The sequence below is a fragment of the Eubalaena glacialis genome, chromosome 6, assembly GCF_028564815.1.
Source record: "Eubalaena glacialis isolate mEubGla1 chromosome 6, mEubGla1.1.hap2.+ XY, whole genome shotgun sequence".
Classification (NCBI taxonomy): Eukaryota; Metazoa; Chordata; class Mammalia; order Artiodactyla; family Balaenidae; genus Eubalaena; species Eubalaena glacialis.
In genome coordinates this window covers 69,236,084-69,250,386 of record NC_083721.1, presented here as the reverse complement: position 1 = coordinate 69,250,386, position 14,303 = coordinate 69,236,084, and the positions used below count along the sequence as shown (strand labels likewise).

The window sequence follows — 14,303 nt, the reverse complement described above, 5'->3', positions numbered from 1 at the left end:
CTTATTCTCCATCCTCCTAATCATTGTCACTCTATTTTGTTTTGCTTCTCCATTTTATTCATTTCAGTGGCATCTGGAAATCTCTCTTTTTCTGGGAGACCTTTGGGGCTAAACCTCATTAGACAAACAGCAGTTTGACTTCTGTTAGCAATTATTATTCTAATTTCTTCTCATTGATAACTCTTTAATATATCCTTTATCTACTCAGTTTATTGTCACCATTTCTTTTGCATCAAAATCTCACTGCAAACCTTTTTCTCTTTAATATAGGTTGCTATGTATGCTGATCTTATTCATTCTTCACAGGTTGCTTTTCCTCATAGTTTTCATTTTTTTGACATGGTCTCAGATGCTGATGACTCTCTGTTGAACTTTGAGCCTTTCTTCTTGTAGGAAGGTTTGCTTTCATACCCACTTCATATGTCTCTTTTACTGGTTCATTTTCCTAGTAAGCAAAAGAAGCTACATTTTAGGTGAACTGTGTTTTCCTTTTAGCATACCCTAAATAATTTGTCGTATCATTATTTGAAATTTCTTGCCCTAGATACCAAAACTGCAAGCAATTGGAAGACTCTTGTCAGTGTTACAGGTGTGTTTCAGAGAGGAAACTATGGTTGGGGCCATAAGCCTACTAGATTAGGAGGCTGTAATCTAGCTCTCTTTGACTGACATTACTCAAATCATTAGTGATCATTGGATCTTTTTCTGATAGTTTCCTCATTCATAAACTAGAAAAGCCAGGCTTCTCTGGGTTGTTGTAAGGAACACCTGAGAGTATGTGAATAATGCTTTGAAAATATAAAGTACTGTATAAATGTCAAGTTTCAATTCAGACAGATTGAAAAGGGTTTGAACATTGGTTTGAGTAGTAATTTAATTAGAGGTGATATGAGTTTTTATTTTGTGATACTCAGTGTTTAAAAGTCTCCTGAACTTCTCTTATAGCAAAGAGTTATCAGGCAAAAAAATGTTTAACTGTGGTGCTCATAGGCTGTCCTCCCTGCTGCTGTAATATCAGTGTCCTAACTAGCTATCAGACCACTTTATTTCACTTCTGTATATCAAATTTTAGGTTTCTTTGAATATCCCTTCTTTAAGTGTCTTCTGCTATAAATTTACTATCATTCATGTAGCTTTGGACTGGGCTAATCAGATTGTCTTCTCATTTCTTTCATTTTCCCGTACCCCAAGTGATTGATGATTTAGTTTTCCATATGACAACTGCCTTTCAATTGACCCAAAAGCTTAAAGAAGTCACAGCTCCATCTTTTGATGACTTTTTATTGATTTCTCATTCAAGGGGCATGTCACTGAATTTCCCCCCCCCCAATATGTGCTTCATTAAAGAATATTAAATAGAAGACAGAACAGGAGAAGGAAACAAAACTAAAGTTTAATTAAGAACTCTAAATAGAATGGTAATATAAGAGTTCATTCTTGGATTTTAAGAGGTCATTCTTGGATTTCATCATATTAGGCTAAAGAGTCAAGTTACTGTAGAGATGTGTAGAATTAATAACGTGCTGTATTTTTTGTTGGCCATAATTTCCTTCATACTGTTTACCAGTTTATCAACCTTTAAGAATGCTCTTTTTAAAGAAGTCTTACCTCTGTGCCTTGGTTTGGAGACTTCTCATTTATTGGAAGCTCTTATGCTCTGAAGTTGCCATTTCTGTTAGTTGTATGCCTGTTAACTCCTTTTGGACTACTTATCATTTAAATTGTCTTCTGCCTTTTTCACTCTGCCTATATTTTACACATTTTACAGTTTTATTCTTTCCCCATTTCGCTCTGCCCATTTTATAGAAATTATTTAATTTTATTTTTATTAGATAATAAACATGGTTTAAGGCCAAAAGGTACATAAAGGCTTTACTGTAAGTGCCTATCCTTCCCATACTTGTTTCCCATTCACCTCGAGCTCTCTATGTAAGTGACAAGTATTTACAGTTTATTGTGGCTCCTTCAAGAGATATTCTGTGCAGTAAGTAAATTAATGCATATATTCCTTCTTAACCCTTTTGGAAAATACAGTATGGTACCATATTAATGTACATTGTTTTTCTTTTTTCTTTTTCCTCCATTTATATCTTGGGAGATCATTCCATGTCAGTATATGAAGCACTCCCTCATTCTTCTTACGGTCTCATGTCAGCTCTGCCTTGATCTGAAATTTTATACACCCTGAGTATTCCTCTAGGCTAAGGTTATTTCTTCAGGAATTCTTCATTTAAAATTAATATGGTATTGACCTGATAGATTATGTGTAAATAATGATCTCAGATTCTTTTCTTCATGCACAGAAAACCTTATTGTTATAAGTAAACAGGCTATTAAATTCTAATAAGATAATGAAATTATTTTTATCTTTATAGTTTGAGTCAGCTTGGGTACTGACAAATATTGCTTCAGGAAATTCTCTTCAGACCCGGATTGTGATTCAGGCAGGAGCTGTGCCTATCTTCATAGAGTTGCTCAGCTCAGAGTTTGAAGATGTCCAGGAGCAGGTAAAAAATGAAACAAGTAAAGAGAAGCAGGTCAAAGAGTACAATTTTTCCCTTCAGTCTTATATTCAGAGTCTCAGTTTTACCGCTTGGATATGACAATCCATGGTTCATCACAGGGAGTGTTCAAGAAATCTAAACTTAACCAAAATAGAAAATTTCATAGTGAATATAGGCAGAATTTCTCCTAGAAACATAAAACCATTTTTCCCTTCCAACCCTGAAATTCTTTAAGTCCTATAGATATACATTTTAGACCATGTAAGCAGTTACTGAGTTTTTTCTTGTATTAATCTCTAGTGTTGATTGACGTAGCAAGTCTTTGCCACTTTTGTGCAGAAAATCACTTAGAAAACATGAAATTTTAATTACTGCAAAGTTTGTCAAATTCATAAATATAAATCATTACTAAATGAATATGACTTTCTTCTACAGCTTTATTGAGGTATAATCAACCTACAGTAAACTGCATATGGTTAAAGTGTATAATATGATAAGTTTTGACATACGTATATACCCATGAAACTGTCATTATAGTCAAGATAATTAATATATCCATCACCCCCAAAAGTTGAGTAAAGTTTTCTGCATTTTGATTGCTCTTAAATTCTTGGCTCACTGTTTTCTTTTGTAAGCAAGCTTAAAATACATTTGTAATCAGCTGAGTAAGCCATTTGGATCTCTGCTATGTTCCAAGGGCTGTATGGAATGTTACTTAAGGGGAGGGCCCCCTAAGATTAAGACTATGTATAAGAACTGGTACCTCCTTTTAATAAGTTTACTCCCATGAGTATTCACATGTATACTTATATAATAGTATTGATCTTTTTCCGCCAATCCCACAACTATTTCATTTGACTCCCTGTTGAGTGAACTTAGGGGTTTTAATAGTTAATGTCCATGTATAATATGTTGATTAACTACTGTATAATTTTGTAAAGAGTTATTGTGATATGTTGGCATCTTTTTTGAAAGAATTATGTGAAAATTAAACTCTACAGCCTGTCATTAATGAATAATTCTTTCACAGGCAGTCTGGGCTCTTGGCAACATTGCTGGAGATAGTACCATGTGCAGGGACTATGTTTTAGACTGCAATATTCTTCCGCCTCTGCTGCAGTAAGTTTCTTTTTCTTTTTTTCTTTTTTTTTTTTTTTGTGAGTAATAAAAATACGGGAAGTTCATCAGAAAGCAGTGCATCTTTGGAAATCATTTTGGATTTCCTAGTGTTACTTTTCATTACAGATGTTTTCTTACTAACTTGTTCAGATCATTTCCTTGGGCATCCTATCTTATTCAAGTGCCAAAATTTTGAATTCCTTGTGTTAGAATTAACTAAGCTTTATTGTTGTGGAGAAGAGCTGTTTGAAGACATCTGTTTATCAATAGCATTAAGTGGTTAAATATTTATATTATGCCATCAGAGAATTAATGCCCATTATATCATTTACCATTTCATCATTATGCTTATAGGTTATTTTCAAAGCAAAATCGCCTGACCATGACCCGGAATGCAGTATGGGCTTTGTCTAATCTCTGTAGAGGGAAAAGTCCCCCTCCAGAATTTGCAAAGGTAAGGATTATGCTTGTGGGAAATTGGCAGAAAAAGTACAGTTAAAAGAGTCTAAGAACCAATATTAATGTGAATAGAAAGAGAATAATTTGTTTCTAGAAAAACAGGTCTTTTTGTTTGAATTTGGAATAAATTTTCACTGCCTTTAAAAAGCTCTGAATTACTCTTAAAACATGGCATTTTTTGTTTGTAACAAAGTATCTAAAATGCAGAATTTCCTAGCTTTAACACTTAGGAGAATTCCTTTACCTCTCTGATCCACAAAGAGTGTTTTGACAAGGAATCTCACTCTGAGAATTGGTATATATTAAACTTTGCTCTTTGAAATTGTTTTCCTTGGGCTCTGACTACCTCATCAAAGTGAACTGCAAGGTTATTGACAGCATTCCCAAAGATGGAAATGTCACTTGGCCACTTACTCCTCCATCTCCAGAAGTATTAATCACACCGGAAGTCACCAGGTGTGTGCCTGGTTGCTCTCTGGAGTTTCCCCCCTCATTTCTTGCTTTTATTCTGTTGAATTTCATAATCATATCATCTTCCCTTTATAGGTTTCCCCCTGTCTGAATGTGCTTTCCTGGTTGCTGTTTGTCAGTGACACTGATGTACTGGCTGATGCCTGCTGGGCCCTCTCATATCTATCAGATGGACCCAATGATAAAATTCAAGCAGTCATTGATGCAGGAGTATGTAGGAGACTTGTGGAGCTGCTGATGTAAGATATCTTAAAGTGTGTCTGTTCTTTTGTCTCTCATATTAGTTTTCTAGTTGCTGATACTCAAATATTAATGCATTATACTGATTTATTGTGCTTTAGGCTACTGTCTTTTGTTACTTTTTTATACTCATGTCACATCTGTTTGTTTGATTGTTTTGAGGGTTATAAAGAACCTCTCACTCTTCTGCTGTAAGCAGCCCTTTAGCAGAAACATTTGGAAAACTTTGATCTGTGTAATTCTAGCTCATGGTTAATGACCTGAGACCAACCACTGGATAGCAGAAGGCACACTGCCACTAAAAACAGTCATTTCTTCATCTTTTTGTCTCATTTAGAGCTTAACCTAGACTGGTGTCAGACTTTGAATTTTATTTTGCTATATCTCTTTGTGATGCCTTTCATTTATGAAGTAGAAGATTTACTGATGGCATAAATAATTTGAGACTGTATTAATCAAATTTTTAGAAAATAATATCGAAGAAAAAAATTAGAGTGATAACATAATGGGGAAACAGTATAATTACAAGCCATGTGAAATTTTTTGGAGTAAGTACAAAGTAGATGCAAGGAAACATTGCCCCAAAGATGACATGTGGAATGAATTAGATAGTATACTATATAGAATATAAAACTCGGGGGTTATAGACCGGGTACAGATCAGCGGCATAATGCTGTTATGAATTAAAAGCAATATAATGCCGGAGGACTCAGAAGTACGTCATTCAGAATCTGGGAGAGTAACCTTTTGTACTCTTTAGTCTCTAGATTACTAAATATTTTAACCATTTCTTTTTAGTCATCGGATCTTAAATGTGGAGAAACTGGCATAGTTTTGAGAAGAGTGATCAATCTCATTAAAGGGGAGAGAAAATAAGATACTTAAGGAAAGTTAAAGGATATTAACTTATTTAGCCTGAAATCAAGACTTAATATCTGTCTTCAGATATATAAAAGATTTGTGGAGGGGTTTTTCAGACCAGTAAGTCAGCTGAGGTTTAGTAGAAAGAGTCTACTATTTGAAGTATGAAGCCTGGCTTTCATTTTCAAGTTAGCTCAACTGTTGATATATTTTTATTCCTGTGAAAATTAAGTGATTTGTAAAACTTAAAAGTGCTGTATAAATGTTACTATCTCTTTCCATTATCTCAGCAACCATAGAGACCAAGTAAAGAGGAAATGAAACCTGCATTAATGAATGAGAGGGAAAACTTGGACTCCAGGTGATTGAATACCTGGGAAGGGTTATTAGAACAGATTTGTAGTTTTTATCCAAAAATACTAAACAAAAGGAAAGACAGCCTTTCTTGGGACACCAGAAACATTTCCTCATCATGATAGGGTTCCTTTAATAACCACCATAGGTACCTTTCTGCTCCAAGGACTGATCACATATTAATTTCTTTTGGGTTTCAGCCCTAAGGAAAAGAGATTAAAGATAGAACTGTTGGATATGATGCTTCTTTTTATGGTTGCAGGCATAATGATTATAAAGTGGTTTCTCCTGCTTTGCGAGCTGTGGGAAACATTGTCACAGGCGATGATATTCAGACACAGGTATGAATAAATGGTAACTATTTCTTTTTTCTTTCAGAAATAGCAGATTGACCCCTCATGATTATGTTTCTGTTACAGTATTTAACTCCATGGGGAGAAATGATACTTTGTTTCATTAATGTTTGTTAAAAGTGTTGGCTTTGGCAGCTACTTTCAGTACCTTCACTATCTCTGTCTTGACCTATTGCTTTGTGGCAATTTTGGGTTCCCCTATGGTGTAACTTATCCTTTTGGTTCAGTTTATTTCCCACTACTTCTACTTGAAGGGGTTCTTGTGAGCATTAGAAGCCTCTAGTAGCATCCTTTCTGTCTTCTTCATCTTATCTTCCCTGATGGCTTCCTCCTTTTTGTACACGGTAAGTTTCCTATGTGAGAAGTATCTTCCCTCCTAGTTCTTAATGTCACCTTCTATTCCATTCAAATTTTATATCAAGATACATCACTCACAGTGGTTTGTTCTAGCCATTTTTCTTCTTGATCTCTCAGATGCATTGGCATCATCTTTAAAATTATCTTCCTAGGCTTCTGTGGTGTTGAAGTATTTTGGGTCTTCTGCCTCATTGACCATTTATTCCTCCTTAGCAAGTTCCTTTACCTGTTCTTTTCTGTTTATGGGATTATCCCCTGGAGGGGATTAGTTTTAGCCTTAGCTCTTTCTTAGCCAGCTCTGACTTTCAGCAAGACATTTAATGTCTTCACTTTTCTAATCTCTAAAATTAGGAGACTGAATTTGTTCTCAGGTGTCTTCTAACACTCAATATTTAACTTTAAATTTATTCTGTCCACAAGGGAACTCATTATTTTTCCTGGTGTATCTGGACCTCTGCTTATTTATTATGTTCCTGTCTCAGTGAATGGCCCCAACAGTTACCCAAGCCAAAAACCTGGACATTAGTTTGATTATTCCCTTTCTGCCACCTTTCTCATCAGTCACTAATGATCGCCATTTCTACTCATTCCTTGCAGTGCTTAGTTCAGACATCTCTTGTACCATTCCCATATCACTAGAAGGATGCTTGTAAAATGCAGATTTGATCGTGTCATTCTCTTAAAATCTTTTTATGGCCCCCTATTGTCCTTGGACAGTGTTTAAGATCCTTTAAAATCTGGCACCTGTATAATGAAATGCTGTGCAACAGAATGAAGAAGCTAATAGGCAATATGGAAAGGTTTCTAGGTTCTGTTGTTTAAAAAGAAAAACAAGGGGCAGAATAGTATGTAGGATATATTACTATTTGTGTAAAAAATGGGCAGGGAGGAGAGGAGAAGAAAACAATGTATGTTTTTGATTGTATTTGCATAAAATTTCTCAGGAAGCATACACAGGAAACTAATAACATTGGTTGTCTCTGTGGAGAACCAGGTAGCTGGGGTATAGGAATGGAAAGGAGGCTTTTAACTGTATAGTCCTTTTTATTTTCTAAATTTTAAAACCATATTGGTATATTTGCTATTCAGAAAAAGTTTCTGTCTACCTCCTCCCATGCCATGCTCTATGCTTTTGCCATGTTTGTTCCGCTGTATTAGCTATGATCACACTCAGTTCTGAGATTTAACCCATGGCTTGCTTCCCTCTGCATGGAACATATGCTTCCATCCCCGTCCCTGTTCTGACCAGCCCCTCACACAAATCCTCACTCTGCCACTAATGCCTTTTCATTCTTCAAGTCTTGCTATTAACATTTTCTCCGAGAAGCTGACTCTTAAATTAGGTGCTCCTTGTTTTGTTTCATCCATCATAGCACTTACCACACTGTAATGTAACTGTCTACTAGATTGTAAGCTTGTAGAGGTGGAACTGGGTCATTCTTGTTCATTTTTGTTGCTTCTACAATAGTCCCTGGCACAATGTATAGAGACTTAAAAAATATTTACTGAATAAATGAAGTTCTGAACCTATACATCTAGTTCCAACCTCTCTCAAGTTCCAGTCCCATGTCTCCAGTACCTGTCTCGCCTTCTCGTCTTGGTTTTTCCCATTTCAGTCAATGGTACAACTGTTCACCCAGTCTTGAAACTTTGCAGTCATATTTGGTGTCTCCATCTCTCACACTTTGTGTAGCAAGTCAGCAGGTCTTACTGATTCTTAGTGTTTCTAGATCCACATCTGATTACCTTAGTTTGGGCCCTGTTTTCTCACATGCAGGGGTTGTTGCTGTACCTATCTTATTCATCCTCCTGCTCTCCCAGGCATTTACCCCTCTCAGTGTATTCTTCCTAATAACAGCTTAATCTTTCCTAAAATAACTTTGTTCACATTATTTTCCTCCTAGAAACAATGAGCTTCTTTAATGCCTGTGAGATAAAGAACCATTTCAGCATTTTTTCATTTCTAACCCTTCTGTCTGCTGTGTCCTCCCTCTTCTTTGCTTATGAAATCCTGTGTTTCAAGGTGTTTCCCCCCCACCCCCTCCCGTGAAGTGTTTTTTTCCTTACTACTCCTCCCCAGGTATTCTTTAACTTCTGACATGCTTATCTTCCACACCACATCTTTGGCATTTAAAAATGCTTTGTGATGTCTTTCACACAGTTATTTGGAAAGACTGTACCTGTTAAACCACAAGTTTTGTTATTTTTTGAGTTAATTTAATAGGCAAAAATTGGCTTCATTTTAATTTGCATTTCTTTTGTTACTTTGTGAGGTAATTTTCTATTAAAAATGTAGTTTCTCTTACCAATTTACATATTAAAGACAGCAACGCTTTTTTCCGTTGCAAATACTTTTTCACGTTGTGTGGTGTGCGTTTTAATTTTCATATGAGTTTTTGACATGCAAAAATTTCTATTTGGTGAAATTTTAAGTTTTCCCGTATAATTTCTTCTATTGTTTTTATGCTTGGAAAGTCCTTCACTGTCCCCAAACCAGCTATTAACTAATATTTTCTTCTGCTTTATGGTTTCTTTTTTATATTTACTCTTTAAATAGGTTGCAGATTTATTTTACTAACTGTTTGGGGTTAAGAATTGATTTTTAAAAAATTTTCAACTAGTTGCCCCTTATTCTAGTACCATCTATTAAATAAGACTACCAGTCATTGGAGGAAGAAAGGATTAATATTATTACATACTTATTAATTCTTTATAAATACTTGTATTTATTTCTAGACTAGATATCCTATTCTTTTGTTCAGTGATTGATTCTTGAGCCTGTCACATATTATTTTAATCATTATAACTTTATGATTTTAGTTTCTGGTAGAGTAGATCTCCTTGTTCATGTATATTTGTCTTATCTTCCTCACCTTTGTAAGCTGTTTGATAGCTGGGGGCATATACTTTTAATCTTTGTATCCTGTAAAGCACCTGGTATACTTAACTAAGCATGTATTGATTCCTTGACTTCCAGGTAGAGAATTATCAGAAGACTTAAAAATCTGAGACCACTTATGAATTTCTGGCCACTTGATACATTTACCCAAAAGACATTTTAATATGCTGTAGGCATAGGAAAGTGAATAAGGCATATTGTGCCATATTTAAGTATGTTTAGCAGTTGTGAGTGTATATAATGAAACTGCTTTGATAATCTTAGAAATGAATTCTTATTAGCAGTGAATAGTTTTTTACGTATATAAAGTTATTTCTAAAGTTTCAAGGAGAGATGTTATTTCTTTGTATTTTCCGAAAATGAAGTCTTTGAGTTAAAGGTTTACTTCAGTTTGGATTAATACAATAAGTAAAATTTTCACACTTTTTTCTTTAGGTAATTTTGAATTGCTCAGCTCTGCAGAGTTTATTGCATTTGCTGAGTAGCCCAAAGGAGTCTATCAAAAAGGAAGCATGTTGGACAATATCTAACATCACAGCTGGAAATAGGGCACAGATCCAGGTAATCTTATAGCACCTGTCTTTTTTTCTGTATTTTTATTAGTTAAGGTTTTTTTTCAGTCAGCCTTTGAAGTATGTATAATTTTTCATTATTGCCTTGGAGAACACTAATTTCCAATGTTGTCTTATTTAGTGTACTTCTTACTTTTTTTATCCAACATTATAGAGGTTAAATCTTTTGAAACTTACACTTAGGCCTTGGTTTTTTCTCTTTGCCTTTAATATTTGATGATTTGTCAAGATCTGAGAAATAGTATCTTGTATTTTCAAAATGTTTTGATGGACTTTATGCTAAACAGATTGGCTTTAGTCTTGCCAAATAAAATATTTCTTTTCTAGTGGACCCATGTGTTGGATTGCTTCAATTTTTCATGACTCTTTGGGGACCCAGTTTTCTCTAAATGGTTATCTGCCCTTTACTTTTGTCCTTGTATTAGTGGGAGAGTAATCCAAGTGAAAGGCTAAGCCATGGGCCAAATGGTTCAGAATAGGCCATGAGAAAGGCTGGAATAATGAGTTGGAAAAGATATACCATAGACGTATGGGACTTTGACCTGAGTGGAATCATAGAGGTCATCTAACCCAACATTCTCAATTAAAGATGAAACTGAGGCTCAGAGAAATACAATGATTTGCTCAAGGATACCTCTAGTTAATGACAGGACCAAGATGAAGCACCTTTCCACTAAATTTTACTGACTTTCTTCAGTGGTGTAATAGAAAGAGTTCTTGACCAGGAAAGCATGGTTAGTCATCCCCAGGAGGCTGTCAGGGACTGAGATTGATAACTGTGGCATTTTATAGCATGCATCAGGGTGATTTCAGCTGTACTTTATTGCCTGCTACTACCAGGCTCTCATATAGAATTCCTCAGTTTTTTGATAAATGAAATGATATGAATCCGTTTTAGGTTCTTGAGCTAAGGAGAAACATGAAGAAAGCAATTTGAGGAAGACTACTGTAGTATATGAGAGGGATTGAGTAAAAGTACTCTGTCTAACTAAAGGCTATTCTGGTAATCTGTGTGGGAGGTGGTGGCTTGGAATAGAATGGTGGCAGTGCTAAAGGAAAGGAAAAGATGGACTTAGGACGTTCTGAATTGAGAATGTAAAGGAGACTTGGTGACTGATTGAATTTAGAATGAATAAATAAATAAATATAAAAACAGCCTTTGTAAATGAGAGAGGTTTGAAAGGAAACCTGATACAAAGAGCAGACAGTATGTTTAAGGTGGTTAGCAGATGTTAAGTAAGCTGTCAGCCACCTTGGGCTGGGGCCCCAGTGAGAAATGTGGACTGGAGAGGTAGAGCACACACGTGAGAGTGGATGCTATGAGAGAAATGAGAATGGCAGAGGAAAAGAAAGAAAATTGAACTTTTATAATTTGTTATGGTGAGTGGAACAAGAGAGAACAATAAAAGAGAAAAGAACCCAGGTAGAAAACTAGGAGATTACAAGGTCACAAACTCCAGGGAGGATGTTGTTAGTGATACTAAGTGTAGCCAAAAGGTTAGGGATAATGAGGAGTTAACTCCTTCCAGTTTATTTTTAACAGGGGAAGGGTGTCATTAGTGAAGCTAGCTGAAAAGTTATAGTGTCATGAACAGTTTTACAACTCTTGTAATTTCCCTTTCCATTTAATTTTTTCATTCCAGACTGTGATAGATGCCAACATTTTCCCAGCCCTCATTAGTATATTACAAACTGCTGAGTTTCGGACAAGGAAAGAAGCAGCTTGGGCCATCACAAATGCAACTTCTGGAGGATCAGCTGAACAGATCAAGTAAGTACTAGCCAAGTAGTGTCTTGTAAATTAAAGGAAAATTACTGTCTCCCAATTAAGAATGCTCAAGTCTAGCCTCTTGGAAGATTGTTCTCAGTTTCATAATTAGACTCAAGCGTATATTTGATTCCTTATATTGCTGAAGATAATTCTGGGATGTGAGAAGGAAGGCATAGTTGAGGTTTGAGGCGATCGAAATACTTATAGGGGTGGCTTGAGCCTACTCTCAAGCTGCTTGATCAAAAACATCTTGGGTAGTCTAGAAGGTTACTTGTAGAATTCTTAGAGTCTAACTTTAATAGCTAACTCTTGCTATTTCTAGTTTAGATGTGTTAATAGTAGAATTGGACAGACTTGAAAGAGATGTATTGATATGCCTTAAAATAAAGTGCCAAATTCAGTAGAGGCAGGTCTCCTAAAGGACTATGTTATTCAGTAAAGGGAGAGGTCTGTGTATTAGCTTGAGACTTAAATGGCCCCTAGGGCAGCAACTTATAATCTTAATGGCTAGAGTAGGCATAAATATGGCTAGGGATCAATTCCTCAAAGGAACATCATATAATCAGATGGTTAATTATGGATATATACAGTATTTCAGATAGAAAAAAAAAGAAGAATGGAACCTAGACTCTTAGCCTGCCTTAACATTCTTTGGGGAATTCAAATGAGGAGAAGATGGTTACCAATGAGTGTTAAAGCATTAACCCCTTCTATATATGTAGTAGTATGGGGGAAACATAGCTACTTCTGATGTTGTCGCTTTGTGGGTTAAATGTAGGTGCTCAACCAATGCTGATTTTTTAGTGCTCTGTTGGGAATTTCAACATGAGAAGGTAAAGTAGTCCTAAGATTTCAGAAATTGATCAGAAAATAAGATTACAGAAAATAAGTATGTACCTGAAATAATACAACTTAAATAGATTAACACATGCAGTAGCTATTTTGGTAAAGTTCATCATGGATAGGTTAGCCAAGGAGGACTTCAAGTGGTCTTCAGAGCATATTTGTATGGGATTGGGTCTTTTTTTAACCTCCAAAGTTCCAGTCTGGGGTACTATGATTTTTAAGTATGCCACCACCAGATGGCAGTAATATGAAGTAATATAGAAGTTATTAGAACAGTTGATAGTTGTCTCATGTTCAAATTCAGATTTATAATTATTGTGACTATATTTTATACCAAATGTTTTCTTAATTGAAATAGTGAAACTGTACATGTACATATTTTAAAGACATTTTAAAATACTATGGTATCTTTCATCAGAAAGTATTCAGGTGTATTTTGCTCTGTTAGAGAGGAATGGAATGCCTACTATCCCTTTTTACTATTCAGCATACCTATTTATAATAATGGGAGTTAATTTAACCGGGTAAAGAGTTATCTTGAAAGATTATTATAAAACTATTACAGTCCAAATTATAGAAAATAAGCTGTCTTTATTACTGATAAAAGACGTCTGTGTGGCTTCTGCTTATTGTTGAGAAGACAAGATTTAGATGCAAGAACCAGTTAGAATAATAACTTAGGAAGTATTCATAATTTTAGGTTAAATATAGTCAAATGCTAATACATACTACGGTTCTTAAAAATGAAGGATAAAGAATGTTACCTGGAGTTAAAGTTTCATGAAAGAGATGAAACTTGACATTTGGGTAGAGATTTGGCAATTTTGGAGGAGAGAGAATAGCATGAGGGAATATGCACAGTAAATGTTATTGGAAGAGGCAAATCAATCTTGCTACAGGTTATTCTTTTGCAGGGATGAGGAATTAAGTAATTGAGGGACTTTGAAAACTGGGATGAAGGCCTTAATCTTGGGTGTTGGGAAGACTCTGGAGTGTCTTTAACATTGAGAGTGATACGAAGAAGATAGTGGTTTTTTGTTTGTTTTTTTAATTTGGCTGCGTCGGGTCTTAATTGCGGCATGCAGGATCTTTGTTGCCGCGTGTGGGATCTTTTAGTTGTGGCATGTGGGATCTTTAGTTGCAGCATGTGGGATCTAGTTCCCTAATCAGGGATCGAACCCTGGCCCCCTGCATTGGGAGCGTGGAGTCTTAGCCACTGGACCAGCAGGGAAGTCCCAAGAAGATAGTGTTTTGAGGAGAGGAACGAGAGCAATTAAGATGCCATTGCAGTAGTTTAGTATACTGTGATGGCCAGAATTAAGATAATAGCTGTAGGGGCTTCCCTGGTGGTCCAGTAGTTAAGACTCCATGCTTCTACTGCAGAGGGCACGGGTTTGATTCCTGGTCGGGCAACTAAGATCCCGCATGCTGCTAGGCGTGGCAAAAAAAAAAAAAAAAGTGTTGTAGCATGAGGTATGGGTCTAGATATGGGAAAGA

At 35.7% G+C, this 14,303-nt stretch overlaps 1 protein-coding gene across 1 annotated transcript in view; it reads left to right on the top strand.

Annotated features, from left to right (window-relative positions):
- The window catches only part of KPNA1 (karyopherin subunit alpha 1), a 73,806-nt gene that overhangs the window by 51,556 nt on the left and 7,947 nt on the right, over positions 1-14,303 (top strand). The window contains exons 6-12 of the mRNA XM_061194250.1: positions 2,376-2,507; positions 3,535-3,623; positions 3,978-4,077; positions 4,629-4,792; positions 6,271-6,349; positions 10,053-10,178; positions 11,833-11,960. Coding sequence (XP_061050233.1) covers positions 2,376-2,507; positions 3,535-3,623; positions 3,978-4,077; positions 4,629-4,792; positions 6,271-6,349; positions 10,053-10,178; positions 11,833-11,960 — 818 coding nt within the window. The remainder of the gene's footprint in view (positions 1-2,375; positions 2,508-3,534; positions 3,624-3,977; positions 4,078-4,628; positions 4,793-6,270; positions 6,350-10,052; positions 10,179-11,832; positions 11,961-14,303) is intronic.